The sequence below is a fragment of the Arvicanthis niloticus genome, chromosome 9 (genome assembly GCF_011762505.2).
Source record: "Arvicanthis niloticus isolate mArvNil1 chromosome 9, mArvNil1.pat.X, whole genome shotgun sequence".
NCBI classification, from domain to species: domain Eukaryota; kingdom Metazoa; phylum Chordata; class Mammalia; order Rodentia; family Muridae; genus Arvicanthis; species Arvicanthis niloticus.
In genome coordinates, this window is record NC_047666.1 from 52,781,908 (window position 1) to 52,802,144 (window position 20,237).

The following is a 20,237-nucleotide window of genomic DNA, read 5'->3' on the forward strand; positions in this document are numbered from 1 at the left end:
TCCCCTTCCCATGGGGCATTTTAATCCAGAAGTGGCTCTCCTCAGTGAGCCTCCTGTCTTTATGGAGAAATGGAGAAGTTCATTTCTAATAATGCCCCAGCAAGACTCTTCAGTCTCCAGAAGCTCAATAGGGAAGCTTCAGCAACTTAGCTCCCAAAGGCCAACTCCATCCCTCCATCTTTCTAAGCTCTTGGAGGAAGAGAGTTTGAAAATCGGCACTTTACCAATAATTTCTCTCCTTAACATTACTGAGTTTGCAAATCACAGGCCCATTCTAAGACTGACAAGGGGTTGATGGGGGAGGGGAACCCAGAGCACGGGTGGGCTCTGTCTTTATGGAAAAAATGGAGAAGTGTTGAGATCCTCCAGATGTCTGTCCTGGGTGACATCCAGATGCCCATGACTCCAGTAACCATTTCCTCCCATAGGACACACTTGACCACCTTAAGCCTGAACCTGGCCCGGCCCTCGCTTTATCCAGCTGCTGCTCATCTGTGCTGGACTTAGGACCTTCCCTGTGAGGCTGATGCTGCCTTGCTGGCATCACCTCAGAATGGCCACGTCCTCTGGCTGGCTACTTCCCTGTCCCTCATCACACCGTGGCCTCCTGTGCCTCTCAGGTTCTCAACCGTTTAGTCTCCTGCCTGTACCTTTCTGACATCACCCCAAACTAAGGGCTGTCTTTCCTCTGTGCCACTGAGTGACTTCTGGACTCTGTGGGTCTAAGGTGGCCTCTGATCCTGCTTTACGGTGTCTGAAGTTATCTTTTATGGTGATTCCCAAATGAAATGCCTGAGTCTCTTCACTCTGAGTTCTTCTCTGACATACCTGACTTGATGTTGGCTGTGGGAGGGAACGCAGCCACAGTGGAGTCCTCATTCTCTCCCACAGCTTCTGGCCTGGCCTTCTCCCTTCTCCCACCGCACCACACACATCCCTTTTGCACTGCTGAGTGCTTCCTCGGTGGATCTGAACACTCTCCTGGGAAATTCCCCTCTTCCATAAGCAGGCTTGTTTCCTGTCCTGGACGCTAACATTGCCCGTTGTTTCAGCTGCCATTCTTCATTTCCTTGGTGATTTTTTATTTTAATCCTTGCTTTGAATTTATTTATTCATTTAAAATTTTGGGTCTTTTAAGACAGGATTTTACTTTGTAGTCCAAGCTGGCCGTAGATGCTAGACCCTCTTGCTTCAGCCTCTGCATAGTGGGATTGTAGGCATGCGCCACCATACCCCGCCTCTTTGCTTTCAATGCTTTTGTTTGTTTACCCTAGACAGGATCTCACTATGTAGTTCACTTTTTTTTTTTAGACAGGAACTCACTTTGTAGTTCAGGCTAGGCTCGAACTTATGGAGATCCACCTGCCTCTGCCTCCAGAGTCCTGGGATTAAAGATGTGTACCAAGCTAAACCTTTTATTATTATGCATGTGTATGCAGTGTGCTTATGTGTGTGCAGAGGTGTACATGCCATGGCATGCATGTGGAGATCAGAGGACAACCATCTCCCTCTTTATTGAAGGATGGTCTCTTGTGTCGCTTCGGTCATCTGAGTATTCTAGGCTAGCTGACCCCTGAACTCCTGGTGACGCTCGTGTGCCAGCCTCTGAACTTGCTATAAGATTGGTGTATTACAAATGCAGTCTGAAGCGTCTGCATTTTTGTGGGTTGTGAGATGGAAGCAGCTTTACCTGCTGAGCTGTCTCATGCTCAGCCTCCATTTAAATGGTTTGCTCTCCAAGGACGGCTACCTGGTGTCTGCCTGCCCTGAATTACATCCAAATAGTATGGAACCCTGCCTAGCGTGTAAACTGGGATGGGAGAATAAACCAGGCTTGAGTGACTTGGGGGAAGGACTGGAGGGCTCATATGAGAACACTAGTCAGTGCCCGACACACAGTGGGCCTCCAAGAAGTAGCCAAGAAGCTCTTGGTATGACTCACAGTGAGGGTTCTGTGGGCTGAGCATTGACTCTTCAAGAATCTGCTAGAAGCCACAGGTCCTCTATACAGGTCTATAGGAAAAACACTAGCTGCACGCAGGTCTGCATTTCGGGGTGTGTGCTGGGGACTGAACCTAGGACCTTGTGTATATTCATTGAGCACTTTTCCACTGAGCTAGTCCCCTAGCTTCCAGCTCACATCTAATACCATGGAGACATGGAGACCCATCTGTAGATCTCTTTAGGTCCCTGGCTTGAAGGGAGGGACTGGAAAGGAGTGTGCTTGTGGGGTTGTTGAGGGTAGGATGGGAAGGGTGTCATAGTGTACACAGGACGCTGATGAACGTGTGGAACATTGCTGGCTACAGAGGAGTAGCCTCTGCCACGAGGAAGGCTACACTGCAGTGCACCAGCAGCCCAAGCCTCCCTGAGTCTGACCTCGTGCCCAGCATGGAGCTAGACTGATGTTATCAATAGTCCTCTTGGCACTCATGAGCAATGCGGCCCTGCATAACAGATGGGGGAAATGGACCATGGAAGGCTTGTCTGAGCTGAGTGTGCTGATTGGGAAAAGCCTTATTTTTTCCTCTGTGGCTCCTGGCCAATCGGAAAGGAGAAAGCTACATTGTGACTCCCACTGCAGTTAGTGAGCCAGTGTCACTGCTGAGCTGCGGTTTCTCTCACCTGACTGGTATACAGGAGCAACACCTTCCCCCATGGCTGGCTGTAAGAACTGGGAGATGGCCAGTGAGACAGGCTTTGCCCCCATGCATGACTGCCGTTCCTGTAGCTCTTTATGGAATAAGCTGGTCAGATTATGTTTTCTATGAAACTTTTGTTGTCAGCCTTACTTCTCAGCTATCTCATGAGAGAACATTTAGAGTCCTCAAGGCAAAGAACAACAGTCTGAAGAAACAAGGAGAGCCCTACCTACCAGAGAGGCTGCTCTCTGGTCACCTCTAGCGCCACACATCTAACCAGGCTTGCCAGCGCAGAGGAGGGGCCCTGCATGGGCACTTGGCCAGGACATCCGGGATTACCCTTCTCTCACTCCTTGGATGATATGAGGTTGTTCAATACACACTTGCTGGGTTTAACTCAGAGTAAAAATTGCCTAGGACGTTGTAACTCAATACTCATGTGTTCTTGATTGGATGCATACTAAAAATGTTTCCCAAAGTGTGTGTGTGTGAGAGAGAGAGAAAGGTGGGGGGGGGAGAGAAGGAGAGACAGAGGGGGAGGGAGGGAGAGAGGGAGGGAATATGCATGCAATGATATGTGGTGGAAAACACACACACACACATGCACACACAGACACACGCTTATAATGCTGAGGATGGAGTGCCTAGGGTCTCTGTAACCTAGGTAAGCACTACGTCATTCAGTAAGAGCCCAGCTCATGTTTTATCTTTGCAAAGTTCTAGTTATGATTCACTCAATGATTGGAGCCACAAATAGCTCATCCTCCAGCTGACAAGGCAGCTCACTGGTTAAAGATGCTTGCCGTGCATGCCTAGAGACCTGGGCTAGATCTCTAGAATGTGAGGAAGGAGAGGACCAGCTTCACAGAGTTGTCCTTTGAACTCCATATACACCATGGTGCATATGTGCAACAAACACACACACACACACACACACACACACACACACACACACACACACACACACACACCATCATCATCATCATCATAGCAGTAAATGACTTGTGCAAACACAGGTTTATCAGTGCACTGTGCTAGCTATGACTCCGAGGTTGTGCTTAATTTCTAGGTGTAGCCCTCCAACACCTTTGTAAAATTTCAGTTTCTTAGCCATTGATTTTAAGTTTTGGGGTTTTTGTTTTATTTTCAAGGGAAGGCATTGCTATATAGTTCAGTCTGTCTTAGAACCTGAGCTCCTCCTGCCTCAGCCTCCCTAGTGCAGCGATGGTGAGCCATACTCAGTTTTGTTTTTAAAGTAAACTTTGTATGTTCCCATTGATCCTTTTCTGTGCATTGTTTGAAACAAAATTTGTACCATATTCGGTTTGATTGTAGCCTTGTAGAATAATACCATCCTGCTCTGCACCCCCTTTTAGAAGGTGTGTAATAGTAGACTGTCTTTACTATTTTTGGCAACTAGCTTCATATTTCGTTACTGTTTAGATTATTTTTATGTATGAATTCTTCCTTCTCTACTCACCTCATGCATCTTGAGTTATTTCTAAAGAAAAGCTCTTTAATAAATTTACTAAATTTACTAAATTGAAGAGATGAACACTTAAAAAAACTTAAGTGTGTGTGTGTGTGTGTGTGTGTGTGTGTGTGTGTGTGTGTGTGTGTGTGTAAGGGAATTGGGCAGGGCACATTTGTGGAGGTCAGCAGACATCTTGCAGGAGTCAGTTCTCTTCCCACACCTTGGATTCTGGGAAACAAACCCAGATCACCAACTACACAAAGTTGTCCAGAGAACACTTTTATCCTCAGCCGTCTCTGCACCCTCAGACATTTTATGGTTTGTAGTCAGTGGTGTGCTGGTTGATGTCTAACTGCTGGCCCTTGAGGAGGAGTAACCAAATTCTGTAGTGTTTGTTCAATTCCTCTGCATTGGGATTCCCATCATGAATTATTTCAAGATACAAACATGGAGTCACAGAACCCTGAGTGGAGAGAGTTTGTCAGGTCAGGCTCTCACAAGCCTGTTAGAGCCATGTCCTTATTGCTAGCACTAGAGACCACTGCCCCATACTGCTGCTTTTCCTCTCACTGTGTGCTTCTCCAGCATTGGATATTTTGTTTTTACACTCCTGACAGACTTGGAAATTGCCTTCATTTAGGTTCTTACTTCCTGCAAGAAGTGTTGATTTCAACTAGACGGAGTTGATCCACAATAGCACTGTGTTGCTATGGAGTGCACCCCTTCCAAGCCAGTTCCTGTGATGGTGTGGAAGAGCAGCCAATTGTAGCATCTCACCGCCTGTCCACAGAGAAGGCTTTGCTCATCCCCCTCCACTGGCACAGTTACTAAAGAGTGGAAGATGCTTCATCATTTCAGCAAGGTTCCCTTGTAGTTCTCAGGCTTGTATCTGCTGCTAGCTGGGCCCGCTCTTCACTCAGCTAGCTCTTAGTGTTGTTAGCTTTGTGTCTTTGTTGCTGGCTGTGACCTTGGAGTGCACTTAAGACTTGCATTTTCTTCCCTGTGCTTTTAAAAGGACTCTCCTGTTCATTGCCTGGCATATCAAGTGTTCGAGTGTTGGAGGCAGCCATTTGTATGGGTCCTCACAGGAAACCATCCAGCTGAAGACCATCAGGTTGACTGTTGTACCCTCTTCTTTCTGTGTCATGGTTTTCAGCAGTTTGCTTCATGGACAGCTGCCAGAGCCTAGCCATGCCACTTCACTGAATCACAGGCTCTCAGCAAAGTAGAAAGGAACACTTGTTTGTAAACCTCCAAGACAGTCTTGTTTTTTAATTGTGTTTTGCTGCTTTGTCATAAAAAAGAAGTGATTTGGCCAAGTTACCTTTGTGGCAAAGCCAGGTTTAGAACCCAGAACTCCTAGTCAGGGTTTATTTCTGTCATTAAGCTGGTCACCTAGCACTGCCTGCTATCATTTTTGCTGTGACTGAAGCTCCAAGTTAGCTCCTGAAACACCAAGAGGCTCCAGAGTCACCTTCAAATTCTAAAAGAAAGATTAAGTGCTACTTAATACTTAGCCCCATGTCAGATGAGTTCTGTAATCTCCCGTGTGGTGCATGTCTGCCCCCTGCATGTCTGTCTCCATAGGAGAGCCTGTTTCAAGCATTTTCAGCCTGACCCTCGCTTTGTGGGCACATGGCAGATGCTCCTCTTTAACCAGTCACCCCTGTTCTATCTAGCTCATCTTAGGTCATTTCTAAGAAACTGATTCCTGGTCATTTCTGCTCAAAGATTTCTTATCTTCTTCCTGCTCAGAAATGTACCTCTTCTCCGAGGCTGGGCATCTGCTGCAGCATGGGGTATATATAATACTGTAATTGATTCTATGTATTGGTTCTAGCTCTACATCCGTGGAGGATAAAACTTAAGAGAGTGTTGATCAGTTGACTCTTCTTTTCTCTGCCAGCTATAAAAGGGCTCAGGACTTAAAGATGGGGCCAGTCTGTAGTGATGAGCTGAGCTGGACCTGAAGATAGGGGCAGTTTGTGGTGATGAGCTGAACTGGAATGGGATGTGGGGAGATGACTGCAGCTGAGGGTGTCCATGGCGTTGCTGTGGTTACTGCTTCTTGGTGATAGCCCCATTCTCAGTTGGTGCTGAATGCAGGTGAGAATCTCTTAAGAGATGAGAAAATTACAGCTCAGTGATGTTAAGTCAATTGCCAAAGGTCACAGGAGAGTGAGCAATACAGGACATTCTGCACGGGCGCACATTTTTTTGAAGTCACACCTGGCAGTTGAAACTCCAAAGGAATGTTATTTTCTGGGTAGCTACGGAGGCTCTCCTAAATACCTCTTGAATGGCTTAGATCCTGTGGGACTGAGCTTCACTGGGCACTGCTGTCCTGTCCCCTAGCTGTGACATCATCCACAAGTCTCCAGATCTGAAAATGGGCCTTTGAGACAAAACAAGTCAGCAACCTTCCTTCTTTGCCTCCCTCCTTTCCTCACTACCCAACCCTGCCCTCACTCCTTTCCTCTCTCCCTGCTTCATCTCCTTCCTTCTTTCTGTCTCAATGCTTGAGATAAGAGAGAGCCTCACAGTCCAAGCTGGCTTCAAACCCCCTCTGTAGCCAAGAATGACCTTGAACTTCTGATCTTCCTGCCTCCACCTCCTGAGTGCTAGGATGATAGGTCTGCACCACCACTCTGGATTATGTGGTACTGTGGATTGAACCAAGGGCTCCTTGCATGCTAGACAAGCATTCTGACACTATGTCCTCAGCCCCTCAACCCCTTCATTTTGGAAGCAAGGGAGAAATTTTCTTTGGGTCCTCAAATCAGTTAGCTGTAGAGGTAGCACACACCTGCTGACAGTGGCCAGTGCCCTTTCTTCTTGTGTAAGCCCATTGCCTGAATGTAAGCCATTCTGGTGTCACAAAACGAGGGACATCGATTTCTTTCCCTCTCCCCACTCCTTGCTGCATAAAGGGAAAGATTCAGAGGAGGGGTAGGTGGCAGGGTGGCAGGGTGGCAGCCAGGGCAGGTGGCAGTGTGGCAGTGTGGCAGGCAGCCAGAGCAGAAGGGCCAGGAAGATGCCTGTAACTCAGATCTCAGAGCCCCCTTGCTTACCAGCCCACTCCCCTCCCCCCAATCCTGAGCCAGGAGAATTCCAACATTAAGACTGACACCGAGGGAATGTTAAGAGTGGACAGACAAGGAAGTGGCGCTCGGGGAGCTGTGCTGTGGTTCTGTATGTGAGCTTCTGGTCTCAGTCACTCCGACAGAGCTGTCTGCATCTCTGCATGGAACACCACCCAGTACTACTAATCATGGTTGTAGAACATTCACAGACCAGGAAGAGCTCATATGATAAGAGACAGCCTGATCTCATTTCTGTTTAGAAGTCGTTTAGTTCTGTTTAGACTACTTTTTTTGTTTGTTTGTTTTTTGAGTTAGGGTTTCTCTGTGTAAGCCTGGCTGTTTTGGAACTCACTCTGTAGACCAGGCTGGCCTCAAACTCAGAAATCCACCTGCCTATGCCTCCCAAGTGCTGAGATTAAAGGCATGCACCTCCACTACCCAGCTACAAAAATATTTATATGAAGAATAAAGTTATCTTAGCTAGGATTTCTATCACTATGGTAAAGACCACAACCAAAGCAATTTGCGGAAGAAAGGGTTTATTTCATCTTACAGTTGTAGTCTATCCTGAAGGGAAATCAAGGCAGGAACCTGGAATCAGGAGCTGAAGCAGAGGCCATGAAGAAATGCTGCTTCCTGGCTTGCTCTCCTTGTCTTGCTCTGTTTGCTTCTTACACATCCCAGGACCACCTGCCCATGGGTACCACTGCCAGCCTTGGGCTGGGCCCACCCTAGTTCACCCACATCAATCATTAATCAAGAAAATATACTACAGTCTTGCCTAGGGGCAATCTAGTGGAGGCATTTTAATTCCTCTTTCCAGGCAACTCTAGCTTGTGTCAAGTAGTCAAGGGTAAAAATAGAAAGCCATTCAGGACAGCAGTTATGCATGAAGATGTGGACAGAGGTTCCTTTAGCCATTGATAATGTGGGGTGGTTGTGAGGTTTTTTTTTCTTCTTCTCCCCCACCCCCCCCCCCCAATCAGAATGTTGCTTTAGCTTGTGCTTTTGGCTTAGACCACACTGAGCATTGTGTGAAATAAATGCATAAAGTTCTGGCTAATTTAAACAAAAAGTACGACAGACATGGGTATACCGGCACACACCTTTAATCTTAGTACTTGGGAGGTAGAGGCAAGCAGATCTCTGTGAGTTTGAGGCCAGCCTGCTCTACACAGTGAGTTCTAGGACAGCCACTGTTATAGTGAAACCCTGTTGCAAAAAGGAAGCATGGTGGTGGTGGTGACATGGCTTAGTGGGAAAAGGGCATACTGTCCAAGCCTGATAACCTGAGTTCAATCCCCAGAACCCATATACAGGTGGAGGAAGAGATCTGACTCCACACAGTTGTCCTCTGACCTCCTCGTGTACATGGTGGCACACGCCCATTTATCCCCAAAGTATTATCTATCTTTACTTCCCTTCTCCTCCCCCCTCAACACACACAGAAATTAGATTTGTGTACATGAGTGCACATCAACTGTTTTTATTTACTCTACATTATCTTAAAAAGGAAACCTTTGGCTTCATGGTTCTCTTCCAGCTATCTTTCTGCCTCCTCCCCTCAGTCCCACTTCCTTCCCTCCCACGAATAGTACCTGCACGTGCTGGACAAATGCCAAGGTCCATCCTAGTGTTCATTCATTCATCTTCCCATCATGTAATGAACATTTACTAGACAGATGCTGTGTATCTAAGACCATGGAAGGATTCCCCATGCTCTCAAGACACTGGGCATCATCTTTATCATTAAAACCTAAACTTTTATTTTGGAAAAATTTCAGATTTATAGAAGATAGCTGCAGGAACTGGAGAGATTTCTCAGTGGTTAAGAGCACAGACTGGTCTTCCAGAGGATCAGGCTCCAATTCCCAATACACGCATGGTAGCTTACACACGTATGTAAATCTAGCTTCAGGAAATCTGAGGCCTTCTTCTGGTACTTCACACACAGTGCACTGACATGCATGCACTTCCTAGTTTCTGGTAATATAAGATGGTTCAGGTTGTCTTGTGTTTTCTTTGTCCCAGCCCTAGAATCAGCCATGTGTCCAAGGTAACCTGACTTCTTTTATTGGAGAATGTTTTTTAGAGATCAATAGGTACCAGGGGCCCAGTGCCTTTTGACAGAGAGGAGACGGAGAAGATGCAATAGCTCACCTACAGTGTGTGAAGGCTCCTGGGAGGAGGGCAGCTTGGTGCCTCCACAACTAAAGCAATAAAGTCCTCACTGAAGGACAGTGGTTTGAAGTTGAGTAGAATTTTCCAGATGGAAGGCAAGGTTAGCAGAGCACTGGGGAGAGAGGGAACACTGGGGAGAGAGGTGGGAGGAGTGTGTTCCCAATATCCAGGCATCTGCCTTTAACTTGAACTGACTGTAGACTTAGGGCAATGGCCGTGTTCTGACTTTCTCTTTCTCATCACACACAGATGATTCGTTCTTACAGCTTGCAATTCTCTAAGAGGCTTCTTTCCTGTAAGTCCTGAAGGTTGGCTGTCCTCTGCCTTCTATCGCTGTCCCTCTGTCCCTCTCTTCTCCTCTCCCTCCATCTGTCTCTTCTAGTCTTTTTTTTTTTTTTTTTTTTTCTGAACTCTCTAGTTCCGGCTCTCACCATGTCCCAGGCCAGGGCTGGGAGCACAGGGGAGATGTTCCAGTTCTTGCCTGTCAAGGAGTCCTCTGGTCTAAGAGGAGATCCTGAGCCTTTCTTCTCTTCCCTTCATCCTTCTGCCCAGTGTCTACTTTCTGTAAAGTGTTAGCCATGTGTGGAACTGTCCAACTGACCTGAGGTGTGGCTCTCAGCAAGTGTTTTCTGTTCACAGATAACAGTTGGTGTGTACGATCCCTGTAACCTAGCCCAGTACCCTGGATGGCCTTTGAGGAATTTTTTGGTCCTGGCAGCCCACAGATGGTATTTACATGTGTGTCCATGTCTGTGTGTCTTGTCTGTATGCTTTCTACGATGGGTCTTCTTATGTAAGCAAGTTTCCCTAAGTGTATTGATTTCATTCCTGTCATGGAAAATAGAAAATAAGTCAATTTGATTAGTTGTGGTCCAGTTTCTATCTCTGGTGCTCTTAAACAGGTCTGCTAGGGAGCTCCAGCCTCAGTTTGTGCTATGCTGAAGATACTTAGACTGTGGTGAGGCCATACAGCGAGAGGCCATGACAATAACATTCTCCAGCCCTCCATCCATGCTTTTCAAGAGGAATTTCCTATTGCTACCACCCCCACCTTTAAAATTTTCTTTAATCCTAAAATAATAAAGGTATTGGGAAGGGCCGACTTACACTTGATAAGATACTCAGCATCACTGGGGATCAAGGAAATAACATTAAAAACTATAAGAGGCTAACAGCTCCCATCCCCACCAAAAGTCACCTAAGGAAAGTGATCAGGCCAGGTCCATCTGAAATGGGAGGCAGCAGAATTCACAAAAGATGCTGCCACATTTGTGGCGGAGTCTGCTGGAAAACACCCATGGCTCTGTGGTGGCATTCTGAGCTTGTTGCTCACAGGGATGCAGGCTGGATACAAGCAACACACACATGCACATGCACACGCACACGCACACGCACACGCACAAGCACAAGCACAAGCACACACACTAGCCCCAGCCTCGTGTCCTTCCATTCTGAATGGATGACAGAGCCTTAGGTGGCTTCGCAGAGCAAGTCTTCTCTTGTAGCCTTTCTTTTCTTCCTTTTTAAGGTTTATTTTTATTTCCTGAGTGTTTTGCCTCCCTGTATGTATGTGCACTACATTTGTGCCTCATTGCTTTTAAAAGACAAAGTCTTACAGTGTAGCTGTGTTTGACCTGGAACTCACAGACCTCCTGAATGCTGGAATTAAAACCACAACCAGCTGTGGATGGGGTTTCAAGCACAATCTTGAGTAAATTGAGCTAGCCTGGAAAATACTTGTTTCTATTTATTGTAGTTCAAAACAGGCAAAGCCACTGTGATGACCTAGTAGGGGTTGGCCCAGATAGGTGTGGTCAATTTTAGATAGAGGGATTGTGTAAGTTCCTTTGTGTTTGCTTTACTTAAGTAAAAGTGTCTACTCCAAAATATGAAGATAGACAAATACTGACAGACTCTAGAGAGACTAGTTGTGTGGGCACTCAGCTATTCCCAGCAGATTTTCTGTGAGTATAAATGCCCTGGGAAGGCCAGCTTTTGGCTGCTGGTAAAGAGCCTTAGGGGTCCCTTGTTAATTAAGATCTTGGGAGCGTCCCACCCTTAGGTTTAAAAGCTTCCTTTTGCAGAATTATCTGTTGTGTGATTGCTATAGAAAATTCCCTGGGGCGGGGGCTTGGGGGGATGCAGCTAACTTGGCAGCCAGACTCTAAGTGCACAGACAGAGGGTGCCTGCACGTATGTGCTCAAGATCTCTCTAAGGTTAAGGAGGTCAGACAGGAGTGATTGCATGCCTTGAATTCTCAGCAGCCAGTCTGGAAAGCACTTAATGCCTGCTCTTTTTCTTCTCCTTTCTTAATCATATGAAATAAACACAAATGTGGTGCGGACAACAGGAGCGGCAGTTTCCAGTCCGTTGAAGTCCTCTGCTTTCGGGACCGCACCATGCAGGGAGCAAGAGAAGTGACACACAGCATCATCTTTGAAGTGAAGCTTCCAGAAATGGCATTTAGCCCAGGTAATTGGCAAGTCATTGCCAATGTGTATAATAATGAGGGACAGAGACCCAGTTTCCTGCCAGAGCCTCACCATGGCAGGAGAGAAGGCACAGCTCCTTCCCACCTGGGCAGCAGTGTGAGCACCTGCCTGCACACAGTGGGGCTATGTTCAGCCCTGAGCAGAGGCTGGGCTCTGGCAGCTTCTGTAGCGAGCCTTTCTAGGCTGGAGGGGGTTTGCCCAGCTTTAGTTTAATTTGTTTAGTCTTGATCGACATGAATTCTTTATTTATGCCTCTTCCTCAAGGAAGAGTGAAGTTATTGATTACTTAACATGTTTATTCATTGAGTACTTGAAGGTGTGTGTAACCCTGTTCTCCATACAGAGTATCAGTCAGCAAAGGCAGATTTCTCCTTCCACATATAATATTTTCCCTCAGCCTTGCATAGAATTGTTAGCTTTTATCCACATTTTATAAATTAGGAAACAGTCTAGGAGGACTGTGCTAGATGTGTGTGTGTGTGTGTGTGTCTGTGTGTGTGTGTGTGTGTGTGTGCGCAGATGTGTACAGACAGAGCACATGTGTGGACATGCAATGCATATGCCCTCAAAGTTAGAATTCATGCCCAAGTCTGAGGGAATGAGGAAGGTGCCCACACGTGAAACATGTCCTGTGAGAAAGCTGCGCACTGTCCAGCCTGTGGCGCTACTCATTCGGGGCTCTTTTAAACTCACCAAGTGACCACAGCCACGTGATATGCATCTGCAGAGCACCTCCATGTAGACCGCAGCTTCTCCTGAGAAGACAGGCCTTAGTGCCTTAGTGTGTGTGTGGATCAGGTGGTGGGGACGCCTCATCTCTTCTAAAGTGCTGAAATCAGGACTCAGGTTTGCCCATTTGTTGCTGACTCTATGCTCCAGCCCAGAGATCTTAAAAACAACAGTAGAGGTGAGTAGAGTCCTCTGCAGATCCAGGGAGGAAGCCGCCCCAGTCAGAGGCTTTCTGATTAACTTTTAACTTGGCGCCCTCTTCTGGTACATCTTGAAATAGCTCCCACTGGCAAGCTCTCTTAAGATGCACTGAGTTCATTCCCTTTAACTTGCAACCCAAAGATGGGGAGGTGGAGTGTCACTAAAAAGTGAATCTAGGAGGATGCAGCCACCAGACCCCTTTCCTGTGCTCCTAATTTTATCCTGTAGGGACACACTGTCTTCCTCTGTCTTCACTGAGCCACTCTGCTCCTCTGTTTGGTGTGCCTCATGCTTAGTGCCCCTACCATCCCAGGCCCAGGCTTCTACCTCTCTATCTTCTTTGTACTCCATGTTGAAGAGTGGTTATTCATCCTAGAAAGGATCTTTTCCTCCTGTTTTACATATAAATTAGTGTTTCTACTTAGCCGCAAATAAAGCTCTCTAATAAACATTATTTAGCATCATGATGTGAGTTCAAGGCGTTTCCATAGCGACACTCCTCAGTGTAGCCATGTGTGATGTAGCAGCACCACACCACATAGCACGATGGTCCCTTAAGAGTCTGTTGCCTAGGGATCTCGGGGCCAGTTAATTTGTATAAGTACACTCTGTGGTGTTCTCAGAGCAGGACAGTCAGCGGCCTGTCACTTCTCAGAACTCACTCCCACGATGAAGCAACACATGGTTCTCCATCCAAGGCATCCCGTAGTAGGAACTTGAGTGACGTGGGAAATGGTAAAGCCTCTCTAGCTGGCAGAAAGATGCTCTAGACACTGCAGGAGGCAGGTGTGACCACACTGGGGGTGGGCTGCACTGCCAGCTTCCCATTCCCACCCCTGTGCTTCTTCTCAACATGTTCCTCCCTCATTCGGACCGTGTGTTATGAAGACAGCTTATATAGAAGCACGTGTATAGATTTCCAATCTTCACACATAGTATTTTTCATTACTAATGAGCTTTACAGTGAATATTGGCTATAGCCAGTCAAGCACTTGGGAAGCAGAGGCGGGAAGACCATGAGCCCCTGCCTCTAAACAAGCAAATGAACGAATAAATGGTAGAACAGAAGGGGGCTTGCATATGCAGATGTTGTCATTGAGATTTCCAGTTGTCTCAAGTGTCCCATGTGTAAAGGGGAGACCGTGGCTGGTATCCTGGTGGCAATATCTGTGAAACCGTTTTTAAATTTAACATAAGAATGGTTTAGGATCATGAATTCAGAGTAGAGAATGAATGAAGAGTTCTGAAGCCCTTTGTCTCTAGTAAAGGAGTCCCGAAGCCTTCATCTGAGCATTTAGTGTGAGCATGTGCCTGAGTTTGTGCATGTGTGAGTTTTGTGTGTCCTTAAAAGTGAGTGTGTGAGTGTGTTGGTGTGTATATGAGTGTGTGTATGGGTAAATGTGCAAGCATGTGAGTTCACGAGGTTTTGTGTAATTATATGTGCACACACGTGCCTGTGATTCTAAGAGTATATTTTATATGTGTGGTTTGGATTATTAGTGTTTATGGGCATGTATGTGTATGTATGGGTTTGTGTGAGTCTGTACTTGTATGTGAGCATGTATAAGCATGCACATATGAATGTGTCTGAGTATGAAATATGGCTATATGTGCAAGTGTGGGGGTCTTTAAGTGTATTTGCAAGGATGTCTGAGTGTGTTTATGTGCATATGAATGCACACCTGTGTGTGAGTCCCCTTGAGTATGACTGTATGTGAGTTTGCATATGTGACTCTGTGTATCTGTATGAGTTGGCATGAGCATGTATGTGGGGAGGCTCTATCTTATTGTGAGAGAGTGTGTGCATATGTATGTGACTTGGCAAGCTTGTAAATGCATACATGAGTGCACATTTCTCTGTTGGTTTGCATTCATGTGCTAATGTGTTGGTGTGCATGTATGAGACTTGTATGTTTGATTATTGCATATTGGTTTATCTTTGGAGGTATGTATGTGAATGTATGTGTACATGCCTGTGTGTTAGTGTATTTCTGAGTGTGTGAATGAATATATATGTGAATGAGCATGTGTATCAGTGTGTATACACATGTAAAGGTTACACTGTCAGGATGCGTTTTGTCAATGTATATTTGTGAGTGTCTTAGTGGAGGTGAGTGTTTGAGTATGCAAGAGATTGTATATGAATTTGTGTGTGATGTACAGTCTTTGTCTTTGTGTTAAAGCCTATGCATGTGTTTTGGCATGTATGTGAGGTATGTGTGTGTAAGTGTGTGAATGTGTGTTACTGATGATGGAACCCAGTTCTGTCATTGCACCTTTCACACACTTGCTCTACTACCAGGATGTAGGCATGACCCAGCCACAGCCAGACACAGACTCAGACACAGACACACAGACATAGACACAGACACAGACATAGACACAGATACAGACACACAGGCACAGAAGCAGACTCAGACACAGGCACACAGACACAGACACACAGACACAGACACAGATACAGACACACAGACACACAGGCACATAGGCATAGAAACAGACTCAGACACAGCACACAGACACACAGGTGCAGACACACAGACACAGACACAGACACAGACACGGACACACAGACACAGAGCTTTACTTAAAGCAGACATTGGAAGTGATATTGAAATATGACCTGAGGCTGAGTTCTCGGCTCAGGAGTTGAAGCTTTGTTCTTTGAAAAAAGGAGCAGGCAGAAGTTCCACAACAACTAAAAGAATTTTGAGCAGTCTTGTGGCCTCAAGAGATTTCCTGTTAACTCCAGCTCGTGGCAAGAGTACTCCACAAAGTAACAGAACTGCAGAAGTGGGAATATCATCTCAGTCTTTATAGCACAGAATAAGATGCACTTGGAAAAGTTCTGGGACTGGGGTTCCAGGGGCTTTCAGGCTGGAGAGATGGCTCAGTGGTTAAAAGCACTGGCTGCCCTTGCAAAGAACCTGGATCCAATTCCCAGCACCCTATGGTGGCTCAAAACTGTAACTCCAGTTCTAGCAGGTCTGATCTCTTCTGGCCTCTGAGGACACTGCATGCATGTAGTGTGCTTGCATGCAGACAAAATACTCATACACATAAATTTTATATATAAAAAAAAGGTTTAAGAAGAAGGCAGTCATAGTGAAAAGGAGAGGACAAAGGCTAAGTCGGGGAAGGAGAAGGTTCATTCTGTAACGTGCTTGCCACCTAAATACGAAAACATGAGTTCAAGTTTGTTTTTGCTTCCCCTTTTAGTAAACTTTATGTTTTATTTGCAATTAAGATTGTCCTAAAGCAGTTGGCTGGGAGAAGAACCAGAAAGGAGGCATGGGTCCGAGGATGGTGAACCTCAGCGGATGTATGGACCCCAAAAGGTAGACGTGACTGGGGCCCCCTCATCTCAGTGGGTGTGGTGGCAATGCTGTGCTGCAAAGTTCAGCGATGCTGGCACTGAGACAGCTACTGCTTGTCTGTGCCGTCGCGAGGGTTGGTGTGACGGGCGTCCCGAGGCAGGCACGGCTTCTTTGCTCTTGTCTCCAGCTCAGACTCAGAAGCACCTGGACCTCGCCACTGCCTTTTTGAGTTTTTATTGTAGTTGTGTTATTGTTCTTTATAGAGCAAGCCAGCCCTGGCTGGCCTGCAAGTTGCAGAAATCCACCTGCCTCTGCCTCCTTTCTTGGTTCTTTATTCTGGACCTCTCTTGTACTTGCCACCCCAGAAGGATATTACAAGGAATGTTGCATTCGTGGAGAGTCATTTTATATTGAAGGATGAGAATCGGCTTACCCTTTCTTAAGACCGGGAGGGTTTCTGGACTTGGAAGAGTCATTCTTTTAAACCTACACCTCAGCTCGTGACAGCTCTGACTTCCCATCACCTTGCTGTTGGGAGCTCCAGATAGGAATTTTGCCCCCACCCCAGAATCACAGAGGACAGTGACTTGCTTTCTGTGTGGTGACCTTCTCCTCCCTGTTGCCTACAAGCTGCATCCTGTTTCTACTGTGATTCTGACTGCCCAGCTACCTCTGTCTTCTCCCTCCCATAGCTCATGTCTCTCTGTTAGAAATAAGTCTGGAGCCCGCGTGGGTGACTCACGGGCACATTCATCTTGTGTCCCAGGCTGGCTGAGTCATCCGTGGATCTGAATCTCAAGCTGATGTGCTGGCGATTGGTCCCCACCTTGGACTTGGACAAGGTCGTGTCTGTCAAGTGCCTGCTTCTGGGAGCTGGTACCTTGGGGTGTAATGTGGCTAGGACACTGATGGTGAGTTGGGTGGCCTCATGGCCGCTGTTAAGCTGTGTCTCCTTCCCATTCCCTTTTGTTCTCCTCAGCATCTTTATAGTTCTAAGAGCAATCTGTAGCCATTGTGAGACAGAAGCAGAGAACGCCCCTTTAGCCTAGCCCCAGCTCCTGTCCTACAAATAGTCATATTTCATACATGAGGACATCACCACTGTTCCAGGAGCATCCTGGCAGACAATGGAAATGGAGGCCTTTTGTGGGCCTTGTCACTTACCTGTTCATTTATATTTATAAAAACTGGCTCACAGCCTGCTGTTTATAAAAAGTTTTCTCTGTAACTTAATAGTCTTACTTTAAAGCTATGTGGTTTCATAAACTGTGAGGAAATAAATGTAGAGGCTGGAGAGATACCTCAGAGCTCAGGACGACTGCTGCTCTTAGAGAGACCCGAGTTCAGTTCCCAGCAGTTCAAATAACACACAACTCCACATCCAGGATGCCCTTGTCTGGCTCTCTCAGGCAATACGAGTATGTATTTACACACATGAAGGCACTATGCGTAAAACAAATCTTTAAATAAAAAGGTTTTCAGAAATGCGCTTGTCTGTGAAAGTGATGTCTATGACAGCAAGATATCCTGCATGAAAATACAGACTTGTTTTTTTTGTTTTGTTTTGTTTTGTTTTGTTTTGTTTTTTAAGACCCAATTATAAGCAAGATTTCTCCAGCATGTAGAAATACTCCAAGAATGTTCTCCATTGTTTCACATGGGGACAACTTACAAGTCATGGTTTTGAAGACTTAATTGATATTCATAGTGAGTTTCCAGGAGCTGATATTTATACTTAATTACTTATTAAGAGAAACCAAAGACATCTGCAGGCTCCCACTAATCCTGAAACAACAAAATAGAATTCCTCTAGCATTCCCTGGCAATCTTCCTCTCGTGACACTGTCAAAAACAGCACATCGAGAGAGTGAGAGTTACTGTGACAGTCCCTGGTTTAATGACCGTGGGGATCTAGGTCCCAGCACATAATTATTTCATCTTCTAAAAAGAGGTTGACATTCTAATGATCAAAACCTGAATTTGTACAGTTAAATTTCTGTAGTTTCCTATACCTTAATGTCTCTGCTGCTCAAAAGCAAAACCCTTCCTAGAGACTTCTAGAAGTATGTGCTGGCACATCCTCATCAGGGGGTTCCACTGTCTCCCGTTTCCATGCAGGGCTGGGGTGTCAGACACGTCACATTTGTGGACAATGCCAAGATCTCCTACTCCAATCCCGTGAGGCAGCCTCTGTATGAATTTGAAGATTGTCTAGGAGGTGGCAAGCCCAAGGCCCTGGCTGCAGCAGAGCGGCTCCAGAAAATATTTCCCGGAGTGGTAGGTTGCTGATTCAGGGGGAGCATCCATGTTTTCTTTCCTATAAACTTTGTAAATGTTAAAGTCTCTGGAATCCTGGGGATCAGGGCTCTGTAGTATTGGTGACTGAAGATCAGACACATGTTACTTCCTACAAGACCGTCATCATATGGCCAAGCCTGCCACCTCACCTCTATGATAGCCTCTTAGAAACACTACAAAGAGAGGGGTGGGTGATTGGATAAAGTGCTTGCGATGTAAGCATGAAGCCAGGTATGGAAGTGTGTGTGTGTAATCCTGGTGCTTCCATGGTAGGAAAGGAGGCAGAGACAGGAGAGGCCCCAGAAGCTGGCTGGCCACCCGGATAATCTGGCCTATGCAGCAGCAAACGACCACAACCAAAATATCCTGGTCAAACAAGGTGGAAAGTGAGGGCTGCCATCTGAGGCTGTCCTCTGACCTCCACATCCACACCATGGTGCATGTGCACCTGCACACTCATGCCTTATACATGCATATAGTAGTCCCACACCCATGTTAACATACATGCACGTGCATGCAAACCAACCAGCCAAACAAACAAAAAACTAAAATCCAACTAGAGCTGGCCTGTAGCCAGGTGGGAAAATGGTTGTGTATGTGTGAAGCCCTGGCTGCCATCTCCAGCACTGCACAAGTGCCTCTCACACACCCCAGTAGAAATCCAATGAGGAGTGAATGAAGAGGCGTCTTCTGGAGCTGTGTATTTTCACCCTGCCTGCCTGCCTGCCTGCCTGCCTGCCTGCCTGCCTGCCTGCCTGTCTGTAAAGGGATTTCTGGTGGGTGCAGATGTAGAGTATTACTTTTTGTCTGTCACCAGACTACCCACTGGCTGCAGAGTACCACACATGAAACTGTACTGACTGTACATTTATGCAGAAGAAGGACTGGTTGAAAGTTGAATCCTTTGCTGTATCTCCTGCTATTTTTGAGTCACACTCATAATACTTTAGAGATAACAGATGAGAGACAAGGCACTCACCCTCCTCCTTTGCTTTCTTTAGCTGTGATAAAACACTGACCGGAATCACCTGAGAAGGAAAGGGCTTATATGGCTCACACATCGTGATCACAGTCCATCACTGAGAGAAGTCAGGAACTCAAGCAGGGCAGAGGCAGAATCATGAAGGGATGCTCTCCATGGCTTGCTCAGCCTGCTTTCTTACACACTGGGCTATGTAGCCTAGAGTAGCATCACCCACAGCAGGATGGGCTCTCCCATCAGTCATCAATCGAGAAAATGGCCTAGAGACATGCCCACAGGCTAGTTGATTGAGGTAATTCCTTAATTGAGGTTCTTCTTTCAGACAGCTTGAGTTTGTGTCAAATTGACAAAAACTCAATGACTTTCATATTCAACTCACTTGAATAAAAAGTAAGCTTTGAGATGTTTTTAAAGTCATTCAGCAAGAGTCTCCCCATTGAATACATGATCATTTTAGCTAACAGGAATCACGTGAGCAATCTTTAAGGTTTCTTCTTATAATGCTAGTAAGGGTGGCATCCTCAGCCCTGGTCATGAAAAAGCTTGCCTTCTTGAAATTTCCTCCTTGAGTCTCTCAATATTGATTCATATGTTACCAAAGCCTCCTGTTGTTGATGGTTTTATTTCACAAGCATCCTTCGGGAGCATTATTTATCGAGTGGACTTGATACAATGACTGAGGATCCACTGTTCCCAGCTATGCGTTGGGTAGCCAAAGCCTCACCACTGAGATGTTAATTAGGTCTCTGCGGTCACAGTGTGGCATATCTCACAGTTTCCAAAGTCTCAGCTGCAATTCGACACTGCAGGTATGCCAGCTGGGGGTGTGAGCTGATA

At 46.2% G+C, this 20,237-nt stretch overlaps 1 protein-coding gene across 6 annotated transcripts in view; it reads left to right on the top strand.

Annotated features, from left to right (window-relative positions):
* Window positions 1–20,237, top strand: part of Atg7 (autophagy related 7) — a 210,128-nt gene that overhangs the window by 48,982 nt on the left and 140,909 nt on the right. For all 6 annotated transcript variants that reach the window (XM_076940288.1, XM_034511187.2, XM_034511188.2 and 3 more), the window contains 5 exons: window positions 10,020–10,108; window positions 11,732–11,853; window positions 16,051–16,141; window positions 16,887–17,031; window positions 18,239–18,397. In XM_076940288.1, the coding sequence (XP_076796403.1) occupies window positions 10,020–10,108; window positions 11,732–11,853; window positions 16,051–16,141; window positions 16,887–17,031; window positions 18,239–18,397 (606 nt within the window). The remainder of the gene's footprint in view (window positions 1–10,019; window positions 10,109–11,731; window positions 11,854–16,050; window positions 16,142–16,886; window positions 17,032–18,238; window positions 18,398–20,237) is intronic.